This window comes from Sorex fumeus, unplaced genomic scaffold (assembly GCF_029834395.1).
Source record: "Sorex fumeus unplaced genomic scaffold, SorFum_2.1 ptg000122l, whole genome shotgun sequence".
Lineage (NCBI taxonomy): Eukaryota > Metazoa > Chordata > Mammalia > Eulipotyphla > Soricidae > Sorex > Sorex fumeus.
Genome location: NW_026606179.1, coordinates 3090631 through 3114867, shown reverse-complemented (window position 1 = coordinate 3114867; position 24237 = coordinate 3090631). Strand labels below are relative to the sequence as shown.

The window sequence follows — 24237 nt, the reverse complement described above, 5'->3', positions numbered from 1 at the left end:
TCTGGAAAAAACCTGAGTGCCGGAGAACAGATGACTGGTTAAAGAAACTTTGGTACATCTACACGATGGAGGACTATGTAGCTGTTAGAAAAGATGAAGTCATGAAATTTACATACAAGTGGTACTACATGGAAAGTATCATGCTAAGCGAAATGAGTCAGAAAGAGAGGGAGAGACATAAAAAGATCGCATTCATCTGGGGAACATAAAGTAACAAAATAGGAGATTAATACCCAAGAATAGCCAAGATCAGTATCAGGAGGATTACTCCATGGCTTAGAGGGCAGCCGGGCATTTTAGGGGAAAGGGCAGCTCAGATAGAGAAGGGAACACCAAATAAAGGGTGTTTGGAGGATCCTCCCAGGATGGGAGATGCATGTTGAAAGTAGACTATGGACCGAACATGATTGACACTCAATGCCTCCTTTGCAAACCACAGCACCCAAAAGGAGAGAGAAAACAAAAGGGAATGCCCTGCCACAGAGGCAGAGTGGGATAGGGGGGATGGGAGTGGGAGGGATACTGGGATCCATGGTGGTGGAAAATGGGCACTGGTGGAGGGATGGGTATTTGATCATTGTATAATCGAAACCCAAGCACAAAAATTTGTAAGTCTACAACCGTACCTCATGGTATTTCACTAATAAAAATATTTTTAAAGAAACTATGCAAATATACAAACAAATACACAAACTATACAAATATGCAAAACATTTCTATTTCTGTAAAGTCCTACAAGAAGTACTTCCAAATGACGAACACTTGGAGCTGGAGAGACAGAACAGTGGGTAGGGCACTTGCCTTGCACACAGCCGGCCGCGTTTTAACCCCCGGCACCCATATGGCCCCTAAGCCCCTCCAGTGGGATCCCTCAGCAGCACCAAGTGTAACAAAACACAAAAACAAAAAACCTAATGCTCACGTTTGAAGCAAACCCCTACAGAGATGTGGACATCCCATAAAAATGTTACCAGAAGGAAAAAGAGCTGAGGTTGATCTACACTTGGGTTTACTGAGCCCCTCCCTGGCTCCCGACCTGGCATGTCTGAGCACACAAGACAGAAAACAGTGATTCAAATAGTAAAGATTTCAATACAGATCATTAATAAAAAATAACGCGAGGAGCGGGAGCGATAGCACAGCGGGTAGGGCATTTGCCTTGCACACGCTGACCTGGGTTCGATTCCCAGCATCCCATATGGTCCCCTGAGCACCGCCAGGAGTAATTCCTGAGCACAGAGCCAGGAGTAACCCCTGAGCATCGCCGGGCATGACCCAAAAAAGCAAAAAACAAAACAAAACAAAACAAAAACCGCGAACTACAATGAATATGAGTTAGTCTTTTTCCCCATATGAAAATCTACATTTAGACCTTTGAGACTTTAGCTCTTATTTTTATTTATACAATCTCAGGGCTGGAGAAATGGTACAGCAGCAGATAGGGTATTTGCTTTGCACACGGATGACCCAGTTCAATCCCCAGCATCCCATATACCTCCCCCCCCCCCCCCCCCAAGCACCACCAGGAGTAATTCCTAGATGCAGAGCCAAGAGTAACCCCTGAGCATTGCCGGGGCGGCCCCAAAACAAAATAAGTAAATAAAGGTGAGCAGGTGAGCGGGTGTGCGGAAAGCGCACGGCCAAAAGAAAGGACACGAAGCCGGGCAGTGCCTAGGCACCGAGCTAAGCCCAGGGAACCAGAGACAAGAAAACGAGAGTCCTGAGCTACGCAGTGGTGCAGATGGAGGTGAGGGAGAGAGCAGGTGGTGGGGCCTGACAACAGCCCTCAACACCTGGCCCCCTCAGTGCTGGTGAGAAGAGGCTGACGCGCTCCTCCTGAGGCCTTCTTGCACAAGACGCAGCCCTCATCAGTGAGCCTCTGCAGCCCACCCAGCCCAGACGGCAGGCCTGTGCTCGGTCCCCATGTGAGTGCATACCAGCACTGACCCTGAACACTGTCTATGGCCTGCACGGCTGTTTTCTGATGGTTGCTATTGGATTCCAGCCTGCATGGAGCAAGCACTTACCTTCTGCTCAACACTCGAGACAGAAACAAACAGAAGTGAGAGGGACAGGTTCTGTTCCTGCTTCCCAACAGTGCCCGGTGATGGGGAAGGTGTAGGGCAGGGAGAGAGAACGTGGCACACAAAATGGACAAAACGTGACAGCATGTGACACTGCCCAGTCCTCACGTGGGGCGCAAGAAAAGTGTCAAAACAAATCATTCTTATCCCTAGCTCCTCCCAGACTTGAAGAGCATCAGACGCCCCACATGACCCTGATACCCCGAGTTACTCATCAGAGGCAGGTGTGCAGGGCAGGCACCCACAGCAGGTCGCAGGAGAGCAGGTAACTGTCTTCGCTGTGGAGGGGCCTGACTTTAACTGGAAAGACACCTCCCAGAAGAGCCGGGGGCAGAGAACACGCCTCAGAAAAAGAACCACTGATATTTAAAACAGACCTTTCAAACATAAAAAATAAAAATAAAAACAAAACAGACCTTCCAACTTTGCACACACGCAACCTAGGACACCGAAGGGGGGGTTCTCGGGTGTCTGGAGATTACGGGGGTTAAGGCAGTTGCTTTACATGCAGCTGACCCAGGTTCGGCCCCCAGCACCACACATGCTCCCCCGGGCCCCACCAGTCGTGACCCGAGTAGAGTCACAAACAGTCCCTGAATATTCCTGGGTATGACCCCCAAATAAAAGCAAACAAAGGGGCTGGAGTGATAGCACAGCAAGTAAGGAGTTCGCCTTGCACACGGCTGACCCGGGTTCGATTCCCAGCATCCCATAGGGTCCCCCGAGCACTGCCAGGAGTAATTCCTAAGTGCAGAGCCAGGAGTAACCCCCGTGCATCGCCGGGTGTGACCCAAAAAGCAAAAATAAATAATAATAGTAGCACTGTAGCACTGTCCTCCCATTGTTCATTGATCTGCTCGAGCAGGCACCAATAACATCTCACAACAAATTGTGAGACTTGTTGGCATATACTCTCAGTAGCTTGCCAGGCTCTCCGAGAGGGGTGGAGAAATCGAACCTGGGTCGGCCACGCGCAAGGCAAACACCCCACCCGCTGTGCTATGGCTCCAGCCCAATAATAGTAAAGAAAAATAAATAAAAAAGGTAAAGGTAAAGGCCCTCCCGTTGATCGTCGATTTGCTCGAGCGGGCCCAGTAACGTCTCCATTGGAGACTTTGTTGTTACTGTGTCTGGCATATCGAATACTCAAAAAAAAAAATAAATAAAAGCAAACAAAAAAAACAAGACAGGTTCTGAGAAACATGGGACTCTCCCAGAAACAACCTGAGTATGAGGGGAGAAATTGGAGTCTAACACAAGCACCTTTGATTGAGCCTTTAAAACACTCTGACCTTCCCTATTCTCTAGGGTACAGAGCTGGTTCCTCACAAAATCCCATCAACAGTGTCAAGAGAACCTGGTGGCCCAATGGAAAGCACCGCAGAGACAAACACTGTGGGCACACGATTCCCCACGTCGGACAGGAGTGGTCTCGTGGGTTGCAGGGGAATGTGATGAGGCACGAACGAGCACTGGTCGCACTGGGGCCCGAGAGTCCCAGCAGCTCCCTGGGACAGAGCAGGGCCCTGCCTGGGAGAACCAGTGCGGGCACGAAAGGCAGTGCTAGTAGGTGTCAGTGAAAAATCTGCTTCCCATTTCGCCTTTAATCGTTGCAGGCCCCGAACAAGATACATTATGAATCAGTCGAAAGAAAAGCCCCATTTTCAGTTACCCAGTGAATTCGGTATCGTCAAACACTGACCTAGAATCGACAGTACAGCTAACTCTCTGTTTACTACGGTAATGGGGCTTTCAGAAGGGGTGGTGGTTGGCTGAGAAGCAGGAACAATCCCAGTCTGTCCTCAGCAGGCCAGTATCATCGCATCAAGGGCAGCAGCTTCCAACAGCTGTCAATGGAGGCCTGGGGTTCACCTGGCTCTGTCAGAGTCAAGCTCCCACCCCCGCTCCGGTTTCTGACTCAATAAGCCAAGAAGCCGGGAGCACCACAGGAGGAGAGAGAGAAGCACCCCACGCTGTGCCCAGACAGTAGGGCAGGTTACGACGGGAGAGAGAAGACAGGGCCCTTGGTCCGCTGGCAGCTGGACCAAGAGGCATCAAAGGAGGCAGGGAGAGAGTTGGCTGTACTGACACCAGTTCACCCGCAGCAAGCGCCCGGCATTCTAGGAAGGAGAAAAAGCAAACCGCCGTCCCACCTCGGGCTGCGCGGTCACAAGTGAGGCAAGGCTGGGACCAGTCACCATTTGGGCGGGAGGCCAGCCCCAGGTGCGGCAGGAAAGGGTGGCGCTGGTTCAGTGGCGGAAGCTCCTCGCTCGGACCCAGCGGGGCCCCTGTGCGGTGCTGAGGGCACAGCGAGGTCTCGGGTGCTGTGGGCAGGGACACACACACACAGAGAGAGACAGGCCATTAGAGGGAGGGAGCAGAGGCACAGGCCCGGCTGGCAGCTGGCGCCCAGGGCACAGCCTGTGGACCAGGGATCAGAAGCAGGGAGCCCGGTGGCAGCAGCCGACCCCCTGGGGCACAACGAACCTGTGCTGAGAGGCCAGTTCAGGCCGGCCCGGGCATCCCCACCACCTCATCGCCGTCACCCCCCCGCCCCGAACTCTGTACAAAGTTCTGATGAAATGCACCAAAACCGCATCTACTTGTGAGGACTCCCCAGCCCCGAGAATACTGACCACAAAGGTGTGCTGGGCAGAGCGGCTCTCACACACAGGGCCTTCACATGGCCACGGCCACTTGCCAAAAAGGAAGCCATGGCAGCTGAGACCAACTCAGCCACAGGAAGGGTGTCTGGGTGCCTTGAGAAACACACAACTCTACTTCTTAAAGGGCATCTTCACTTTCTGGCATAACTGAGCCCAGGGAGAAATTTCTGGAAACCCCACATCACCCACCTCACGATACCCCCACCTTTTTTGTTTTGTGGGCCACACCAGCAGTTCTGGTGACTTCCTTCAGCTCAGGGACCACTCCTAAAGAGCTGGGGCGGAGGGAACACGTGGGCTACTTGGGTAGCTGCACGCCAGGCAAGCGCCTTCCACTGTACTATCACCCCAGCCCCTCCCACTCTTTTTTTCTCCCTGAAGTGGTTTCACAAAAGTCACAACAGAGCAATTCAAACTAAGGGGGTTGGAATGGCAACAGCCAGTAAGGGGACAAGAAAATGCTAACCTGCTTCAAACTAGATAACAATAATCCCTAATAATTCCTCAAGGTGGTGAGTGTGATTTTAATATGAAATCTCCTATTTGATACACTTGACATATTTCTTACAATGCTGCTTAGTACCAGTTAAAACCTGCAAAAGCAGGAATTATTAGGAGGTGATCTGGTAGTGGAAATAACTAAGAAATAATAAGTAAATGATAATACCACTGACTAAGCAAATAACAATTTTCTTAAAAAAAAAAATCTGGTGCCAGAGAAATAGCTCAATGGGTTAATTATGTCCTTGCAGGTAGGAGGTCCAGGCTTTGCCCCAGAACAAGATGACCTGAGCACTGCCTGAAGGGGGTCCCAATTCCCAACCTGAGCAGCCCCTGAGCACCTCTGGGTGTGCCCCCCAAAAAAAAATGAGGGGGGAGGAAGAGAAAAAGTTTAGCAATGCTGACAAAGTATCACCGATTGCAACAAGGAAAAAAGAAAGCCTGGGTGCAAGAACTTGTGTCACGTTTCCAGAGCCCAAACATGCAGTGCTGCATGCCCACCCCACGCCCACAGGCTGCCACGGCACCACATTAGCTCTGTGAGCCATGGCAGAAGGGACACACTCGGGGCCACCTCCAGCGAGTATGGTTTAGAGGACCAGCTTCCATATGATTCTGAGCCCACTCTGTCGCTAGCATCTCTCCTGAACACTGGGCAAAAGACCAGAATAATGTGACATGTAAAACCAGAGACCAGAGAGGCCCCACCCAGCAGATCCAGCCATGCAGCCACATCTCCGCACATGCTCCCCCACGTTCCTGGAGGGAGGCTTGTCCCGCGGGCACCTGCAGGGGTCTGTGCCTGCTCCCTCGTTTGAGAGGACACCAACACCCCATCTCTGACCTTTGGCGCCGCAGAAGCAGCAGCAAACACTGAGCCAGTCAGGAGACCTGCAGCCCAGTCATTAGACACTTAACACTAGAAGAAGGGACAGGATTATAAGGAAAGAGCATTTGTTCCTCCAAATGTCATCCCCTGCCCTCCCTTCCCCAGACTGAACAGCAGGCTGACCCGAGGCGGTGACAGGCAAGCCCCGCCTGCCTGCTGTGTCAGCTTCCTTCCATGCATCCCTGCACAGGCGGGCAGCTCAGGACACAGAGCTGGTCTCTAGATCGAGAGTCGGCACCCGAGGGCCCCAAGTTCACTGTGGAATCAAACTCAGTGCAGACCAAAGCACGTGTGGCATGGGCCACGGGAAACTGAGAACGGAGGATAGAGGCAAGCCCTCCCCCAGCACCCGGGCACTCCCCGAACTGCCACAGCCAGCGCCCTCAAAGGGCACAGGGAGCATTTCCGCTACTTACAGCCATGGTAGGAGGCGGGCGACCCCCCAGCCTTGCCGTACTCCTGCTCCGAGTAGCTGGTGGAAAGGTTGGGCTGGCTGGAGCCTCGGCCAAAGGTGATCTGGTTGCTGCCCATGCCTGTGGCCACCTGGGCCATGCGCTCCTTGGTTTTGAGAGCCTGGGCCCGCTCAGCCTTCAGCCGCTCCTCGTCCTTGAGTAGGGCCACCAGCTGCTTTGACTTCTCACGCACGTTGATGCCCTGGTCCTTGCCGTCACGGTCGATGTACTGGAAGTCCTTCAGGGTCTGGATGGCGAAGATGTTCTCGCGGCACTGCTGGGCCACCCGCTCGGAGCCGGTCTTGATGAGGTAGTCCAGCAGCGTCAGTGCCTTGTACACGTGCCGCCAGTTCTTGCCGTGGTCGTTGAGCCGCTTCCATACCATGCTCATGATCTCGGAAAAGGCTACCACGTTGTAGGTAAGGTCTGCGATCTCAGTCATCAGACTGCTGGAGGGGCCCCAGGGGTCATTGGAGGTGGCTTCCCGGACTTTGATTTCTGCTTCTGAGTAATTGTTCACAATGTTTTTCATCTGCCGTCTAATGGATGAAGTCGTCATTTTTCCTCTCTTAGTTACAGATCAGTGTAAAGCCCTTCAGAAAAAGACACTTTTCTGTCCTGGGCAAGTCTGAGCCCCGCAAAGTTTAGTCTTTGAAACAGATCCGGAGCAAGTGCCCTGACGGTCATTTCCTCCTCTGGAGGCTCAAATCCGAGGAGCTGGAAGCCATGACCTAGAGAAAGAAAGAAAATACTGACTGTGCCACCATTCCCAGGGCCAAAAGCAAGCAACAGTGAGACATTTCTGTCACTGGCAGGAACGGAGGTGTCAGGAGGTGATGAACAGACTACCCCGACCTCCATAGGAAGACGAGATTCCATCTTCCTTGCGAAACTACAAGAACTGAACTGGAGAGAGGGTACAGCGGGTAGGGCATCTGCCTTACAAATGGCTGACCTAGGTTCAATCCCCATTATCTCATATTGTCCCTGAGCCAGCCAAGAGTGATTCCTGAGCACAGAGCCAGGAGCAAACCCTGAGGAGCACCATCGGGTGTGAACCAAAAACAAAAACACCTTTTCTATTTTAAAATTTTTTTCTAAAGAAGAAGAAAAGAAAACCACCAAACACCTGAGCACAGATCCCAGGAAGAGACCGTGAGCACTACAGCTATAGCTCAACATCACACGCCCTATAGACAATAATAATAATCTGGTTCTGGGCCTGGGGGAAAGAGCTCAAACGGAGGCGTACATACGTGGCCTAGCACGTACTAAGTTAAGTCTCGAGCTCTGCAGGGCCTGAGCGCCAGTAGCCAAGTGCCATCAGGTTCCATTGCCAGTACCATTGCCAGAAGGAGCCCCAGGATCCCCCAGAACCACTGGAAGTAGCTCCTATTAAAGAAATAAAAATAATCTGGTTCTGTGGATTTATCTCCTGTACCTCCACCCCCACATTGTTCTTATCCAATTCCCTTATTTCTGAAAGGGTTACACCTTAAAGGATTCACCCAGCACAAATAATGTATCCACACTTCTCTCTCCCAGAAGAAACATTTACCAAGTCAGAGTGAGGTCTGCCTCTTCAACAGCAGGCTCAAGTCTGTGAATTTGGGGGCCCCATCACTTCTGTTCACAGAGCACTACGAGTAGCTAGCACTCGGCCCGACACAGACAGAGAAGAGAGGAGAGTCGGCCGTAGAGCTGAACTGGGGAAAGGCCTTGCACACTGGTGGAGGGAGAGGCCACTCGGGTGCTGGTGGGTGTAGGATGGGATGATTCCTGACACTGTCATTAATACTGCAGACTGGGGCACCTCAATAGGAACAAGGATGGATGTTTGAATTAACTAATGAAATCGGTGAAAAGTCTTGGCAGGAGACAAAGGTGAACACTGAGCAGCTCTGGATGCAAAAACAGAACCACCAACTCAGCATAGGGCTGGGGCCGCCTAGACATTCGCCCAGAAAGAAGCCTCAGCATAGTCATCAGCACTGAAGAAACTGAGTAGGGAAGGGGAGGTGGCGATCTAAGTTAACAGTCAGCTGTGAACAAGGAAGCATGGGGCTGAGAAGATCCCAAGGACTGCCAGGGGCAGAGCACAACCTGGCTGGGGTCTGGAGCACACAGACCCCATCCTCCACTCCACCCCCTACTGCAGTCTGCAGGTTCCTGCTGGGCCCCCTCAGGCTGGGTAAGGAGCCCGGGCAACCACTCGCCAGGTTGTCTCACTTAAAAATTATAAACCCCCACCAGGCAAGGACTATGTTTCCTGTTAGAGAGGAGGACCTAAGGGCCAATTTAAAAATGGACATTCCTAGGCTGGGACCCTTCTCCCCACCCAGTCCCTCCAACCCAGGGCCAGCTGCTGAGCGGCGTGTGCTGGAGAAGCAATGAGCGGCTAACCTCCCGAGCCCGGGGTCTCCACACACACAGGCACAAGGAAAGCCAGAGAACAGAAGGTGAGGTGGCGGGAGGGCACACGGGACACCGATGCCCACTCACCACACGCAGCAACACAGAAAGGGAGGAGTTCATCCTAGTGACAGTCGCCACATGTGTTCTAGCCACTGTGGCCTCCGCCTCGCACCCCTCAAATATGCCAAGAATCCTGCCTCCATCCCAAGTCACAGCCCTGGGCTTCTGCTGGGGGCAGGCAAGTCCTACCTCTTCACTGATCTGACCAGCGCTCAGAATCTTCTAAAGCCTCTCAGGGCAGCAGGGATCAAAATCTTCCACAGTGACCTACACATCTGAGTTAATTGGGCCTTTCATTCACAGCAACATTCAGAGATTTCTGGCTTATTCAGAGACTTGCTGGCAGAGATGGGGCAGGCCTGGAAAAGGAAAAAAGAAGACTTTGGTTTTTAATGAGCACCTCCCAGCTGCAAGTCCTGCAAATACTCATCAAAATCAGAAGCGGCATCAGATACACTGAGAGCCCAATCGCCTTCGCTTGTACAGGGACCACCAGTACTTCCATTGGTCATTTCATCTGATGCACAGTGGGCACCACTGCCCTGATTCTCAGAGAAGCCGGGAAAAGGTCCTCTGCCACCCACCTCCCTCCAGAACATGAAGCAGTTTTGATTAAGCACAAGAGCAAATTGTCCAGATAGAAACAGAAAAAATGGCCCCAGGTGTATGTAATAATGAACTGAAACAGCTTTTCCTGAGGGAGGTATGATACCAAGGGCACAGCTGCACCCATTTTGTCCTGGCATCTTCTGGTGAATTCTGAGAGACTCTAACTGGACCCCATGTCCCTGCAAGGAGAGCCAAAAGGTCACCAGGGCACCGCTGAGCCCCCTTGCCCTCTGGGGGAAGAAGCCAGCTTCTGGGCACCTGGACACAGACTACAGCCAGTCAGAACAGCACCTCAGGGTAGGGCCCACCCTGTAAAGATCTGCTAGAAGTCTCTAAAATACAGAGTCCTCCAGAAGGATGACTCAATACAGTACGAGTGAAAATCAGAAGAAACAGGATGGACCAGAGTGACAGAACAGCGGGGAGGGCATTTGCTTTAAATGCAGCTGACCTGGGTTCCCCACATCCCATGTAGTACCCCAAGTCCCATGAGGAGTAATTCCTAAGTGCAGAGCCAAGAGTAACCCCTGGGCATGGCCAGCTGTAGTCCAAAAGCAAAAAAAAAGAAGAAGAAGAAACACAAAGTAGAAATTCTTTAAGTGGCTGCCTGCCACTTTCAGAGCTTTCATAGAGGAGATGGCCTTCAAGAGATAAGGGAAAAGTGAGGGAAAGAAACTCCTACAAGGACAGAGCAATCGCAGAGCAGGAAGGGTTCTTGCCCTGCACGCAGCAGACCCAGGTTTGTTCCCTGGCACCCCATAAGGTCCCCTGAGTCCACCACGAGTGATCCCTGAGCCAGACCAATTAGTAAGCAGAGAGTACCACCGAGTGTAACCCCAAAACCAAGCCAAACCCCAAAACCCAAAACCTCCTTAGGAGAAGGGGCATCCAAGTGCCTCCAGGGAACCAACTTCAAAGCCACACAAGCCTCAGACTAGACCCTGCAGTGAAGCCTGCAATCCTGCCCCAGAGAGCCCAGGCCACATAGACCTCCTGGGCAGAGGCGCTGCCCATGTGGAGACAGTGACAGCCACGGCTCTGCAGCACACGTCTACCTCACAGCCCAGTTACTACTGTCCAGGGTCACCCCCTCATGTCTGAGTCGACCCTAAGCATTATATGTGCATACCCAGTACAATCCTGCAAGCCCCCAAAACCGCATCAGGGGACACAAAGAGTCAGGTGGTCACAGATGGGCACAGCCCCCAGTCCCCTGAGCACTGCCTGGGCGTCAAAGGCAAAACCAACCACCAAACAACACCAGCAACAAAAACCACCTCATCCTGGACCTGGAGGAAAAGCACAGGGGTTGGAGCACCTGCTTTGCACAAAGTGTGTGCTCACAAGTTCAATCCTCAGAGTCCCACATGCACCACACAGGATACTGGCAGCCACTACGTGCAAGCACCACAGAGCCGTGACCCCTGGTAAGCACTCCAGCTAAAAGAAGCGCCTGTACTGTGGCAGGGAGGTGCCACCTGGAATGGCATGTACCAAGTGCTACCGAGTCTTCTGAATGCTCGGCTAGGCAAGCCCGTGGGACAAAGACCCTGTCGAGCACAGCAGTATGTGAGCCCATGGGCACAGCCAGGCAGGCCTATGTACCATCGCATGACAAGCACAGCAAGATGAAGGAAGAGGAGGCAGAGAGGGCACTGAATAAACAAGCGTTTTTCTCACTCAAGCTAGAAGAAAAAAATTTTGAAAGGCCAAGGAAGAGAGACAGTACAGGGCAGAGACAATACAGGAGTACGAAGCTGGCCTTACCCGGCACCCTATGAGATCCCTGCATTTGGTCAGCAGTGACCTCTGAGCAGAGCCCAGAGTAAGGCCTGAGGACTGGTATGGCCCAATTTTTTGACAACTTGTTAAAAATTATTTTGTGGTAAGTAAAAGAAATGAGTTTGGGTGCTAGAGAGATAGCACGGCAGGTAGGGCATTTGCCTTGCACGCGGCTGACCCAGGTTCGATTCCCAGCATCCCATATAGTCCCCTAAGCACCGCCAGGAGTAACTCCTAAGTGCAGAGTCAGGAGTAACCCCTGTGCATCACCAGGTGTGACCCAAAAAGAAAAAAAAAAAAAAGTTCGTACAATTCTGTTACAACCCTTTCTTAAAATTTCCTTTTTAAATTTTAGGTTTGTACTGGGGCTCAAGAAGTCTTTTTTTTTTTGGGGGGGGGGGGGGGCACCTGCTATACTAAAAGCGCTACAAGCAAGACCCAGGCAAGCCCTGAGAATGCCCATCCATTCCCCTGGATGAGACAGCCATGAGTTCCAAGTTCCACAACACCTCAATCCAGCCATCGCCTGAAAAGCTGTTATGAAATCGTACTAACTGCAAGCCAAGGGGGTGGCTCAAAGGACAGAAAGCCTGGGCTGAATTCCTTGTACCTCATGGTCACTACTGGAGAACAGCCTCCAGGCACCAAGCTGGGTGTAACCCCAGAGCACCCCAGGGGCGGGAGAAAGGGGTTTACTGTGAATGCATTTATTAAAGCTCAGTTCCTGGGGCTGGGGAGATACAGTGGGTAGCAAGGCTCTTGCTCTTGCCTTGAACACAGGCAACTTGGGGTTGATGCCCGGTACCCCATAAGGTCCCCCAAGCCCAGCAAGAGATAACTAAGCACAGAGCCATGAATAAGCCCTGAAAACCATCTGGTGTGGCCCAAAAACTTAAAAAAAAAATCTGTTTTTGATACACATGAGAAAGCTTCTGGTAACCACAGACTTGATAAAAATACAATCAACAGAGGGGAGAAAATAAAACAAGACCTGTCACCTTGGTAGGTCTGCCCAGTAGTAACACACATTTCACAAAGGCCTTTGGTGCCTGAAGATTCAACCTCAAAATTCAGAATGCAAAAACTGGGGAGAATGCACAGGTGACAAAGCACTCAGCCACTGAGCTCAAGGTCCAGAGTTTAATCCCTGGCATCACATGCTCCCACTCCTGCAAGTTTGGCCCTGGTGGACCCTGAGCTCCAAACACACTGGGCCAGAGCAACAGCACAGAACCACAGGCCACCAAACCCGCATACATTGAGGCAGGTGAGCCTGGCCTATGTGGACCCTCACAGGAAGGACCTGGCAGATGGATGGTCCCTAAACAACAAACTACCCAGAGTGGATCCCTGGCACCTCACACAATCCCCTGAGCACCATCAGGGATCACTTCACAGTACAGAGTCAGGAATAACTGGATTGTTTTTGTTTGGGGGAGGAGAGGGGGAGCTGTCAATCCCAGCAGTGCTCAGGGGACCATGCAGTGTCAGAGTTCAAATGGAAGCTGGTCACGTGCAAGGCAAATGCCTTCATCCTTAGCTCCTTCTCTTTCTCTCTCCGGCCCTAGTAAAGATTTTTAAAGAGTGTTTCCATCTGAAAAATGGAATCTGTTGCAATATTCAAAATACCCCTGTCAAGAAGAGGGCCCAGTGGCAGAATATGCCTGCTTTCAGACCCAGGGAAGATAGCTCAAGGGTTAGGGAAGCATGCGCAATGCCCCGGACTTGATCCCCACCACCGAATGACCTCTTAAACACTGACAAGAGAGCCCTGATGCCAGGCAACAAGGCATCACCAGGTTCAAGCACTGGATCATCCAGCCAAGTGCTCCAGGAGCATTCCCCCCAGAACTCCCAAGATGTGCCCCCAAACCCTCCACCAAAGTTGCAGAGACAAGAGGGAAAGGAAGGGGTGGAGAAAGGCATCTAAACAAAACACTCTCCGTGTTGGAAAGATCCTTTGTGTTCCGTGGGAGAAGAGACCAGGAACAGTCTCAGACAGTCGAGGTACTATGGGCACACCCTCACCGCGGCAGGTCACCATCCTCCTGATCATACTAACTGCAAGCCAGGGGGTGGCTCAAAGGGCAGAAAGCCTGGGCTGAATTCCTTGTACCTCATAGTCACTAATGGAGAACAACGTCCAAGACCAAGCTGGGTGTAACCCCAGAGCACCTCAGGGGAGGGAAAGAGAAACAGATACCTCGATGAGACCCTGAAACTCCAGCAGGGGTGCTAGGCTGCTAGAAGCCAGGCGTTAATCCAGGTCTGCAGCTGACAAAGACACAGAGAGCTAAGGGGAGGAAAAGGAGCAGAGCGAGAAAGAAGTCCTGGAACTTCTGGTTTACCAGTATCTTTGGGTTTGTTTGGGGCCAAAAAGAAGTGCTCAGGGGCTATTTCTAGTTCAGGAGTGACCCCTGGGAGTGCTAGGGGTACATACACCATACCGAGTGCAAAGCGAGAGCCTTCACCCTTGTACTAGTTCTTCAGCCCCTCGATCTGTTGACTTATGCCGTTTATCCCTGGACTTTTCAGTGGCGTGAGTCAGTTTGGGCACATATGTAACCAAGAGCCGACTGCTTCCGCCTCCAGGCCAGTGCAAGGAGTACCCAAGAGGAGGTAGGCAAGGCCTGGCAGAGTGGCAAGCACTGGGCAAACTCCACATTCCACATGTCACACTCCTTAAAAGTCAGAGCCCCATGTCTCCCTTGAGGCCTCCAGCAGAAATGCCTCTTCTCCTTAAGGTTCCAGAGCCTTCCAGCAGAGACTGGAAATAGACTAAAAGAGCAAACAGAACAAAATTAAACAAACAAACATCAAATACCAAGGCAAGGCGAAAGTGATGCCCCTAGAGTCAAGAAGCATTCCATAAAAATGTGCTCCAAGGGCTGTGAGGCTGGGTGGGGAAATCCCTTCCAAATCTAGAGCTGCTGATCATGGTCAAAGATCTGGGAGGGAGAATGGATGGGGTAGGGGAAGTTTAGTGGGGGCGCACTGACAACAAGGTTGATGACAGCCCCCAGCTGTACAATCCAGCTGGCAACATGTGAAGGAAGAGATGTACCCTGTCCCGTGTCTGTGGCGCCCAGGGCTAGTATAGAGAACCAAATCCAACTATGGAAACGGGCATGACTGTCTCCACCCACCCGACACCCAAGAGACCCAGATCTGACTGTGACCATGTGGTCATGACCCAAACTGCTAGGCAGTGAGTGAAACTAAAACCCCCACCCCAGATGTCAGCTCAGACTCTCTCCCCAGCAGCCTTCAGTGACTTTCCATGGGTGTAACACACTGGTGCTGGCGCTACACTTCCTGTTCACTCAGCCTCTTCTAAGTGTGAGCTGGCACAAGGGGAACGCACAAGGGGCCAACCCCTGTCCAGGCAGATTAATAGCTGTGGGAAGCAAGACACAGCTCCCTCTCCTACCGAATGACATCAACACAGCCTCCTGCTCCAGCATCCCAGAATCTCCTGGAAACTGTCCCCAAGTGCAGTCACAGCAGAAGTGGACTCAGTGCCCAGGTGCCAGGCGCTGCTGTGACATGCCTAAACACGACACTGGTGAAATGCTTTGCAAACGTTCATTAGTCACCCGGCTTGAATGCTTCCTGTGTGTGGTCGGTGAGTGAAGGAATACCTCCATCTACCTACTGGGGTTCTAGGGTATCACAGCATAACCAGGAAGTACGGTCAGAGGGTGGCTGAGACTGCAGTTCCTGGGACCACACCACTCCAGCTCTCCACAAGACAACGGCCCAGTTAGAACAATATGGACAGTGGCACATTCTTTTCCACAGTGATCACGTCAGCCGAAAGAGAAAGGACTATTATGACTTTGCACAGATCAAGCGAGCAACAGCTCAGAGCCCAGTGACCACGGCTCAGGCATACGAGGACAGAAAGGGGTAAAGTCGTCCTTTCTCTCACACACACCAGGAAAACAATGAGGGTCCCTCAAAGAAACCTCTTTACTAGATGAACATGGACCTCTACATTCCAAGGACTTCTCTCTGAGTAAAGAAAACAAATTCTAGGGGCCAGAGAGACAGTACAGCAGAGAGGGCGCTCACCTTGCATGTAGCAGATCCAGGTTCGACCCCCCAGCACCCCACATAGTCCCTAGAGCACTGCCAGGAGTAATCCCTGGGTGCAGAGCCAGGAGTAACCTCACCATCAACCCGTGTGGCCCAAAAAAGAAAAAGAAAACAATTTCTATATTGTTACACAAAATATGGCCTAAAAAAACAAACTGCACTTCTGGGCAATAAAGTAGGTCCAGATAAACTGCTCCTGCACATTCCTCTCCTCCAGGGGAGGAAGAGTCCCCAAGCGGGCAGTCAAGCTCGAGAGGACCAGGCAACCCATTCCAGGGAAGAAGATCTAGACAGAGAACCCGAACAGCGTCCACTCAGAGGCCAGCCAACTCCTGGGACTTGATACAGCCTTCATTTCTTTAAAAACAGAAACCAAAGTGGTCAGAGAGTACAGGGACAGTGTGCTTGCCATGACTGCACTGCTTAGCAGTCAGGACTATGTCCTGGGCATTGCTGGGTGTGGCGCAAAATCAAAAATAAAGAAAAGTTAAAACAGAAACCAAGGACTGAAAAGACTTGTGAGACTTCACTTTTCCTTAAGTTCCCCCACCATTTAGTCTTTGGCAGGTGTTAAAGGTGGTCATGGTGCAAGATGGGGGGAACAAGGACTGAGCAAGAAGGAAGGCAGGAGCTGGGGCCCTGTCCCTGAAGCCTTCCTCCCCCGCACAACTCCAGGAAACAGTGGTGCTCCCGGCCTCTGCACAGGGCAGGACTCACACACCCCAGCAGCTCATCCAACGAGATGCATACAGACATTAAAGGATAAAAAGAGAATTCTCGAATCCCACCACCCATCCTCCTCCTTACAGACAAAGCGCATTCTTGACAGATCATGCTAAGAGCCCAGAGAGCTAGTATAGCGGATAAGGCACTTGCCTTGCACGTAGTTAACCTGTTTGCTCACTAACACCACCCACAGTTCTCTGAGCCCCACCAGGAATGATCCATCCATGAGCACAGAGCCAGGAGTAAGCCCTGAGCACTGCCAGGTGTGGACCCCAAACAAAAATATAATAATAATAATAATATTTTTCTAATTAAAAAATAAAAACCATGCAAAAAGGAAACTGTAAGTTTTGGTCAAGGACAGAATAAGGGACACCCAGTACTGAACAATGAGCAAGCTGTGGCCAGATGGCGAGATGACAGGACTCTCCCAAAGCCTTCCACGAACCCCCTCTCTGACAACAGCCAGGGCCTGGACCCCTCCGAGAGTCCCAGGATCAGACAGCCCATGATCCTGACCAGCAGCACAAATCCAGATGCAGATGCTTTGCTGGACTCCAAGGGAGTCCAAAGGAGGACTCCCGCTGCAAGTCTGAAGACCCCCTCCCACCAGGGAAGCAGCAAAGCCAGCAGAGACCAGGAGACAGAGAAAGGAAACACCAGTCAGCTTCAGACGCACCCCACCACTCCAGGGACAGGCCCTGCTATGGACTCTGGTTTAATCAGTATCATTTCAGTTTGTAGCATTTAGGAAGGGGGGGCGGGGAGCAGAGCTGCATGGGAAACTGTAGAATTCCCATGATTTCATGCTTAATTTAGACTGGGCTAGTGGCGGCAGTGGCGCTGAGAACTGGGCTGTGGCCATCTCCTGAGGAGCCAGCGGGAGAGCGGAAGCCACGGGCTGAGTCGCAGGCTCTCTTCCAGGCAAGCAGAGCAGGTAGGGCGCTGCCGGGAGGAGGCCGGGGTGTCCCCGTCACCGCTGACTCTCCTGCAGCAGCTCACAAGAGGAAGGTGACACCCAGGCATCGCCAGGAGACGGTCTCTTGTCCCACCATCAAGCCCGACCCCAACAGAGAGGTCAGGTCCACACTACAGAAGGCCAAATGAGAAGCTGGGCCACCCTAACTGTGTCCCTGAGGTGACCAGTGTGTCCTGTCCACATGCACTCTGTACAGTTTTTTCCCCTTTTTTTTTAAATTGAATCACCTGAGTATCTTGGTGTTAGAAAGATTTCATGATTGAGTTTTGGTCATACAATGATCAAACACCATCTCTCCACCAGTGTAGCTTTCCCACCACCAATGTCCCCAGTGTCCCTCCCACCGCCCCCACACCCTGTACACTCTTCTCTCTTCACTCACTTTCCATGTTACTGGAACAATCTGCTCAGACTCCTAAGAGAAGGCAGCGTGTGCTGGGAGCCTGGCTTGCTCTGCCAAATCACACCGTTCCTCTTCTTGTCCTTTAGTCCCCGGTTTACACACACCCCCGCAGAACCAGTTCCTGCTTCCCCTCCTTAGCAGACTCTCTTTCTGGGACCTTTCCATGCTTACACCCTTGCTCATCTATTTATTCCCAGGCGTCCCTCCAGTCACCAAGAAAAAGGGCCCAGTAGACCTTCAGCACATCTCTTAGATCCGAGAACAGAGTCTGGCACACAGAAACCAATCAAAAAACGTGAGCTGAATGAAGAGGTTAAAAATATATCAAAGAAAAGGTACCCCCAACCCCGCTGACTCAGAAACCAGAATTATATCCCGGAGAGCTATTCTCCCAGTTTTGTTGTTTTGGCGTTTTGGTCACACCCTATAATGCCTGAGGGACCATATGGAGTCCTGGGGATCGAACGTGGGTCAGCCTCATGTAAGGCAAGCACCTACCTGCTGTGCTATTATTGCTCTGGCCCCCTGTTCTTCTAGTTCTTGGTTCCCTTTTGGTCTCTATGTCAGGGGTAAAGAGAGCTGGAGAGCTGCTCTTACTGTCCACCCAACAACAAGCATCGGTTGCTTAATGAACCTCAGCACAGCACAGGGTGGCTCCAGGGCGGCACACAGCCACGGACCCCAGCAGGCCTCCTGCCCACCCTGCGGACCAGGCAAGCCGATGCACCTGCTGGGCCTCTGTTTCCACTCTGTCCAAGGAAAGCAATGACAGCCAATGCCCAGGGTTTCAGGAGAAAGCGCCGCTGCCGCAAAGGGACTGAAAAGTGGCAAATGGCAGATCTCAAGAGCTGCTTCCTCCTTGGCCCGGCCAACACTGCCTGCGAGGTGCTTCTCAGCGGGTCCCAGGGAGCGGTAGAAAGGACTGCCACAAGGAAAGTTCCAGTGGGAAGACGGGTCAGCCTCCCAAGCGGACCAGCCACAAGCCCCTCCATCCTGACCACACAGCCCTGCCACGCATCCCCAGCTCCAGACCTCCTCCAGCCAGAGACATGCTAATGCTTTGACACCAGCAACAGCGAGACACCAGGGAGAAGAGGAACAGGAAATGGAAGAGGTTCTCCACGCAGATGCCAGCAGACACTAAGCAAGTCCTAAGCTGAAACCAGACACGCTCTAAAAACGTTGCCCGTGCCTGCCGCTGAATCTCCCTAGCAACCTTAGGAGATGTGTTTGCTATCATCATCAGTTCACAGAGGAAGAAGTCGAAGAGCCAAGAGGGTAAGCAAGCACCAGCCGAAGCACAGTGCCATCAAGTACTAGGATCAAAACTTGTCCCCCAAAGTCTGGTCCCACCTCTTAATCCCGATTTTTCTTAAATCTGGCTCTAGAAAACTCCGGAGCTCAAAGTCCTAAGAACAATGCAGTTTTCTTTGCCAAGTCTGCAGGACCAGAAAGGGCCTCTAGTCCAGGCACTTGAAAGGCCTGAGAGAGCAGAGACCCATGGCTTCCTCCCAGGCCGCCTCTCCCAGACAGTTGACAGCCCCACACAGACATGCGCCCTGGGCGCCACTGCCCCTCCCCACGCAGACCAGGCATTCCCAGGCCTTTCAGGTGAGGGGACGAGAGGCCTCCAGAAGCCTCACAGGAAGCTTGGCCTCAGGACTCAACACCGTGGAATCAGACAGGATGGAAGAAGGGAACCAGCTACAGAGACAACACTGTCTTTCCAAATGTGCTCTGCAGAACTCACATCCTTAAGAAATGTCTCATTTCAACATTCACAGGAATAAATGTTTATTTTCACTTGAAAAAAAAAAAAGAACCGATGCCTCTTTGGCGATAGACAGTGACTTCTGCTAAACCACTCCAACTTTGGCAATCTGAGAACTTGACGCTGTTCTTTCCAAAGAGCTGTGGCCATCCAGCTGGGGATGGAGCATAGGCGCAACCCCAGGGGGCCCTGCAGGGTGCTCCCCACCCCCACCTCACCCAGCCCTCCCACCGGCCCTTTAAAAACAATCCCCACACTTCCCACAGGAGTGGCCCCCAGAGCTGCTGGGCATGCCTTCCTCTCACACCCCAAATAAATAATATCGAATAAAACAGCTGCTGTCATCTGAAGCACCACTCAGAAAAAAAGCTGGTCCCAAAGCTAAAAGGTAAACTTCCCTTTTTGGTACGGAATAAAAATATAATTTCCCTCCTTCCTCCTTCTGCTGGAAACAGTCCCAGGATTTTATTTACTCTGCAATACTGACTGGATACATTAGGAGGAAATGTTCCCTCTAACTCTTAAATGTCAGGGTCTACCCCAAAATGCAGGAGCCAGGGGCCAGAGCAATAATACAGCAGGTAGGCGTTTGCCTTGCATGTAGCCGACTTGGGGTTCAATCCCCAGCATCCCATATGGTCCCTCAAGCACCACCAGGAGTAATTCCTGAGTGCAGAACCAGGAGTAGCCCCTGAACATAGCCGGGTGTGGGCCAAAAAGAAAAATAAATAATAAAGGAGGAGCCAGTCATAATGCACTGCTGAGCACCTAATGAAGAACATGTGTAGAAAACACAGAGTAAGCCCTCAGACCCAGACCACGACCACCATGTCCAGCCAGGGCTCCCTCCTCTCCCCCCTGTTCCACTCAGGCCAACACCTTAGGTTCTGGGTTCTCTGTCCCGTGCTTTAAAAGTGAAACACAGGGCTGGGGAAATATTACACTGGGTAAGATGCCTCCCTGGCACACACTCAACCACAGTTTAATCCCCAGCACCACAGTGTCATCCCAGCCCCATCAGGAATGATCCTGAGCACACAGCCAGGAGTAAGCCCCTGAGCACTGCAGATGTGGCCTAAAAGTGGGACTAAAACTTAGTTTTACCACTGGGCTTGAAAGACAGTACAGAGGTAAAGCACTTGCCTTGCAATGCAGCCAACCCGTTTACTCCCCAGCACTGTGGGTCCCCCAAGTACCGCCAGGAGTAGCCCCTGAGCATCGCCAAGTGTGCCCCCCCAACCAAAACAAACAGAAAAGAACTTTACCACAAATTGATAAAACTCAAAAAGGTATTATAGTCTTCATAATTGTCTTTTGTCACCCAATACTATTTCTGAGACCCATGCGTGCAATTCATATATGCTCCCAAACCCACCTCTAGCTCTGGCGACCCGCGCTTCTGTGTACATGGCTGGTGTTAACACTCTCCCCTCCCATTCCATTTTCCTATCAATGGGTGTCTGAAATACGCACAGATTTTTTTTGTTGTTGTTGTTCTCAAGAATAGTACTAATAGGTACACATCTCCTGGAACACAGGTACAAAGATTTTCTAGAGTATACTCCTAGGAGCTGAATACAAATACACCCTGTGCTGTATTTTAAAAGTAAGTCTTTTTGTTGTTTTTGGGCCACACACACTTAGTTTATGCTTAGGGATCACTCCTGGCAGTGCTCAAGAGAACATACAGTGTCAGGGATCAAACTTGGGTCTCCCATATACAGAAGCATGCATTTAGTCCACTGTGATGTCTCCATGGCCCAAAAATGTAAACTTTTTAAGTTTTTGTTCTTCTAGAGGTACTGGGGACCAAACCCAGGTCTCATGCATGCAAAGCAAGTGCTTGACTGTTAAACCACATCCCCAGACCCCTTAAAAGTAGTCTGGGGGGGCTGGAGAGTTGGTACGGCAGGTAAGTCACTTGCTGATCCCAGTTTCATCTCTGGTACCACATAAGGCCCGTGAGCTCCAGCAGGAGGTGCCAGAGTGCCGGAACAGCTAGCAGGGAGGACATGTGCCTTACACAGCTGACCCGGTTTCACTCCCTTGCAGTCTATGTGGTTCCCTGAGTCTTAACAGGAGTGATCCCTGAGTACAGAGCCAGGTAAGCCCTGAGCACCTCTGGGTATGGTCCACATCATAATATACACACATCTGCTGATAATATACACATCTGCTGTCTTACTTCATAACACCACTTGATCACTACAGAGCAATCTAGACATAATAGCTGATTTGGTTCTTCAAATACTGTGTGTGGACAATGTAAACATGTGCAGGGATTTAGGGAAGCACAAAACATGGCTTTCAGCCTGGACTCAAGATAAAATAACCACAGACAGACCCGGCATCCAAGGGTCAAGCGGGTGCTCCAGGCAGCTCTGGAGATGAGGAGTGGCTGGGGAGGAGTGTGGGCACTGTCGGTGGGGCAGATACTGAAACAATGCTGCTGAAGAATGAAGCATGAGAGGGATGGATGAAGGCAGTGGGCACCCACGGGTATTGCAGCCCAGATGGTGAGTATGCGTAAACTCAGAACTAAAGGGCTGGGAGGAGGGTGGGACAGGGGACTGAAAGGTTCTCCGCATGTTATAGGACTTGAGGGCCACAAGGATGATACAGCAGGTAGGGTGCTTGTCTTGCATGCAGCCACCCCATATGACCCCCTGAACCTTCCAGGAGCAATTCTTGAGTGCAGAGCAGGAATAAACCCTGAGTATCATGGAGAGTAAGGCCCAAAACAAAACAAAACAAAAAAATCCTTATGCTGAGCACTTGCTATGTGTCAGCAATCACTTAAAAAATTACTCAATGAACTCTTACTATAAGCAGGGATATGATTTGGTTACAAATTAATTTGCCTTTAAATAGAAACACAAGGATCAGAGTAGGTACAGCGGGTAGGGCATTTTCATTGCACACAGCCAAGCCGGGTTCGATCCCAGCATCCCATATGGTCTCCTGAGCCCCACCAGGAGTGATTCCTAAGTGCAGGGTCAGGAGTAACCACTGGGTGTGGCCCAAAAATTAAATTTAAAAAATCATAAACACAAATATCCATTTTAAGAAATATAATATGTATGAAAGTAGATGTAATTACTGGTATGTGGGGGAGGCAATCTTGTTTCTAATGAGGGAAAATTCACACAGCCTAAGTACACAATTAAGTGGTATTTTAAGTACATTCAAAATGTTGCACAACTGTTACTGTCACTGTCATCCCGTTACTCATCCATTTGCTCAAGCAGACACCAGTAACGTCTGCATTCATCCTAGCCCTGAGATTTTAGCAGCCTCTCCTTATTCGTCTTTCCCAACGGTACCACACTGGAGGCTCTTTCAGGGTCAGGGGAATGAGACACATCATTGTTACTGTTTTTGGCATATCGAATACACCACGGGAGCTTGACAGGCTCTGCCATGCAGGCAGGATACTCTCGGTAGCTTGCCGGTTTCTCCAAGAAGGAGACCTAGATTACAAGAGGGCACGTGGCTGCATATGCAGTCACTCTCTTCCAGGAGCTTTGTTTTATAGTCTCGAATCTTGGCCACAGATGGGATTACATGGCGCCAGGGGCAGTTTGAGGGTGTAACTGCCTAGCTACTGGAGAATGGGGGATCTGTGTGGAGGAGGCCCAGTCCCGATCTGAGCAGGCTTAGAGATCTCAGTCCTGGGTCCCACACACCTGGGTTCCTCTGCCGGTTCCTTCAAGTGTGAGGCTCGTCCGAGCATGTGGAGAGTGGCCTTGAGCATAGCTATGGCTGGGTACTGGAGGTCTGTGGCTGCCAGGGCTCTGCTTGGGGCGGGGAGGGAAACTCAATCTGCCCCATCTGAGGGGCCCCGATGAAGACAGCCTGGCACGCGGGCAAGAAAGTCTTGCCCACGTGCCAGGCAAAGTTACACAACTATTACAACTAATTCCACAATATTGCCATTCCTCCCCCCCACCATCCAAAGCAGTCTTGCATCTATTAGTAGTGAATATTAGTGGCCTCTGGCACCCACTAGCTTCACAGATATGCCTGTTACCTATATCCATGTAAACACATGGCACGTGGCCTTTTGTGAATGGCTTCTTCAATCAGCATAGTTTGATTCATCCACGTTGCATTATTCATCAGTATTTCATTCCTTTACATGGCAGAGTGACTTCCCATACACAGATACACCACCCTCTGTTTACCCTCTTTCGGCTGGAGATCTGATATGGGCTATTTCCATTTGGGGTCATTTTCCTTCTTGGAGCTATAATTTGGTGGGAAATGCGGCTGTGGACACTCACGTGCAAGCTCTCTCAGAGACTTATTTTCAGTTCTGCTGGGTGAAGAATGTCAAAGGGTAGAATTGCTGGGTCATTAAGATAACTCTAACATTGTGAAGAAATGGCACAGTACTACAGCATTTTTTAAGAGTAAAGAAGTATTCAAGTGAGGGCTAGGATAGTTAAAAGGGTTCATGGACATGCTTTGCATGAGGAAGGCCGGGACTTTCCAAGAACACCTAGGAGTGACCCCCAATTCCTGATCTGAGACTAGCCCTCTGAGCATTGCTGGATGCAGCCCCAAAAGTAAAACAAACAAGCCCAAGAACTATTAAAACTAGTACCATTAAAGTTACTTTAGGGGGGCTGGAATGATAGCACAGCGGGTAGGGCATTTGCCTTGCACGCAGTCAACCCAGGTTCGATTCCCAGCATCCAGTATGATCCCCCGAGCACCGCCAGGAGCAATTCCTGAGTGCATAAGCCAGGAGTAACCCTTGTGCATCACCGGGTGTGACCCAAAAAGCAAAAAAAAAAAAG

General features: G+C 51.1%; 1 protein-coding gene across 1 annotated transcript in view; it reads right to left on the bottom strand.

Annotated features, from left to right (window-relative positions):
- EPN2 (epsin 2) overlaps window positions 1-24237 on the bottom strand; it is a 78847-nt gene that overhangs the window by 31818 nt on the left and 22792 nt on the right. Inside the window, exons 3-5 of the mRNA XM_056135745.1 lie at window positions 9257-9426; window positions 6557-7323; window positions 4238-4408 (exon numbers count right to left, since the gene is read on the bottom strand). Coding sequence (XP_055991720.1) covers window positions 4238-4408; window positions 6557-7151 — 766 coding nt within the window. The 5' untranslated portion in view covers window positions 7152-7323; window positions 9257-9426. The remainder of the gene's footprint in view (window positions 1-4237; window positions 4409-6556; window positions 7324-9256; window positions 9427-24237) is intronic.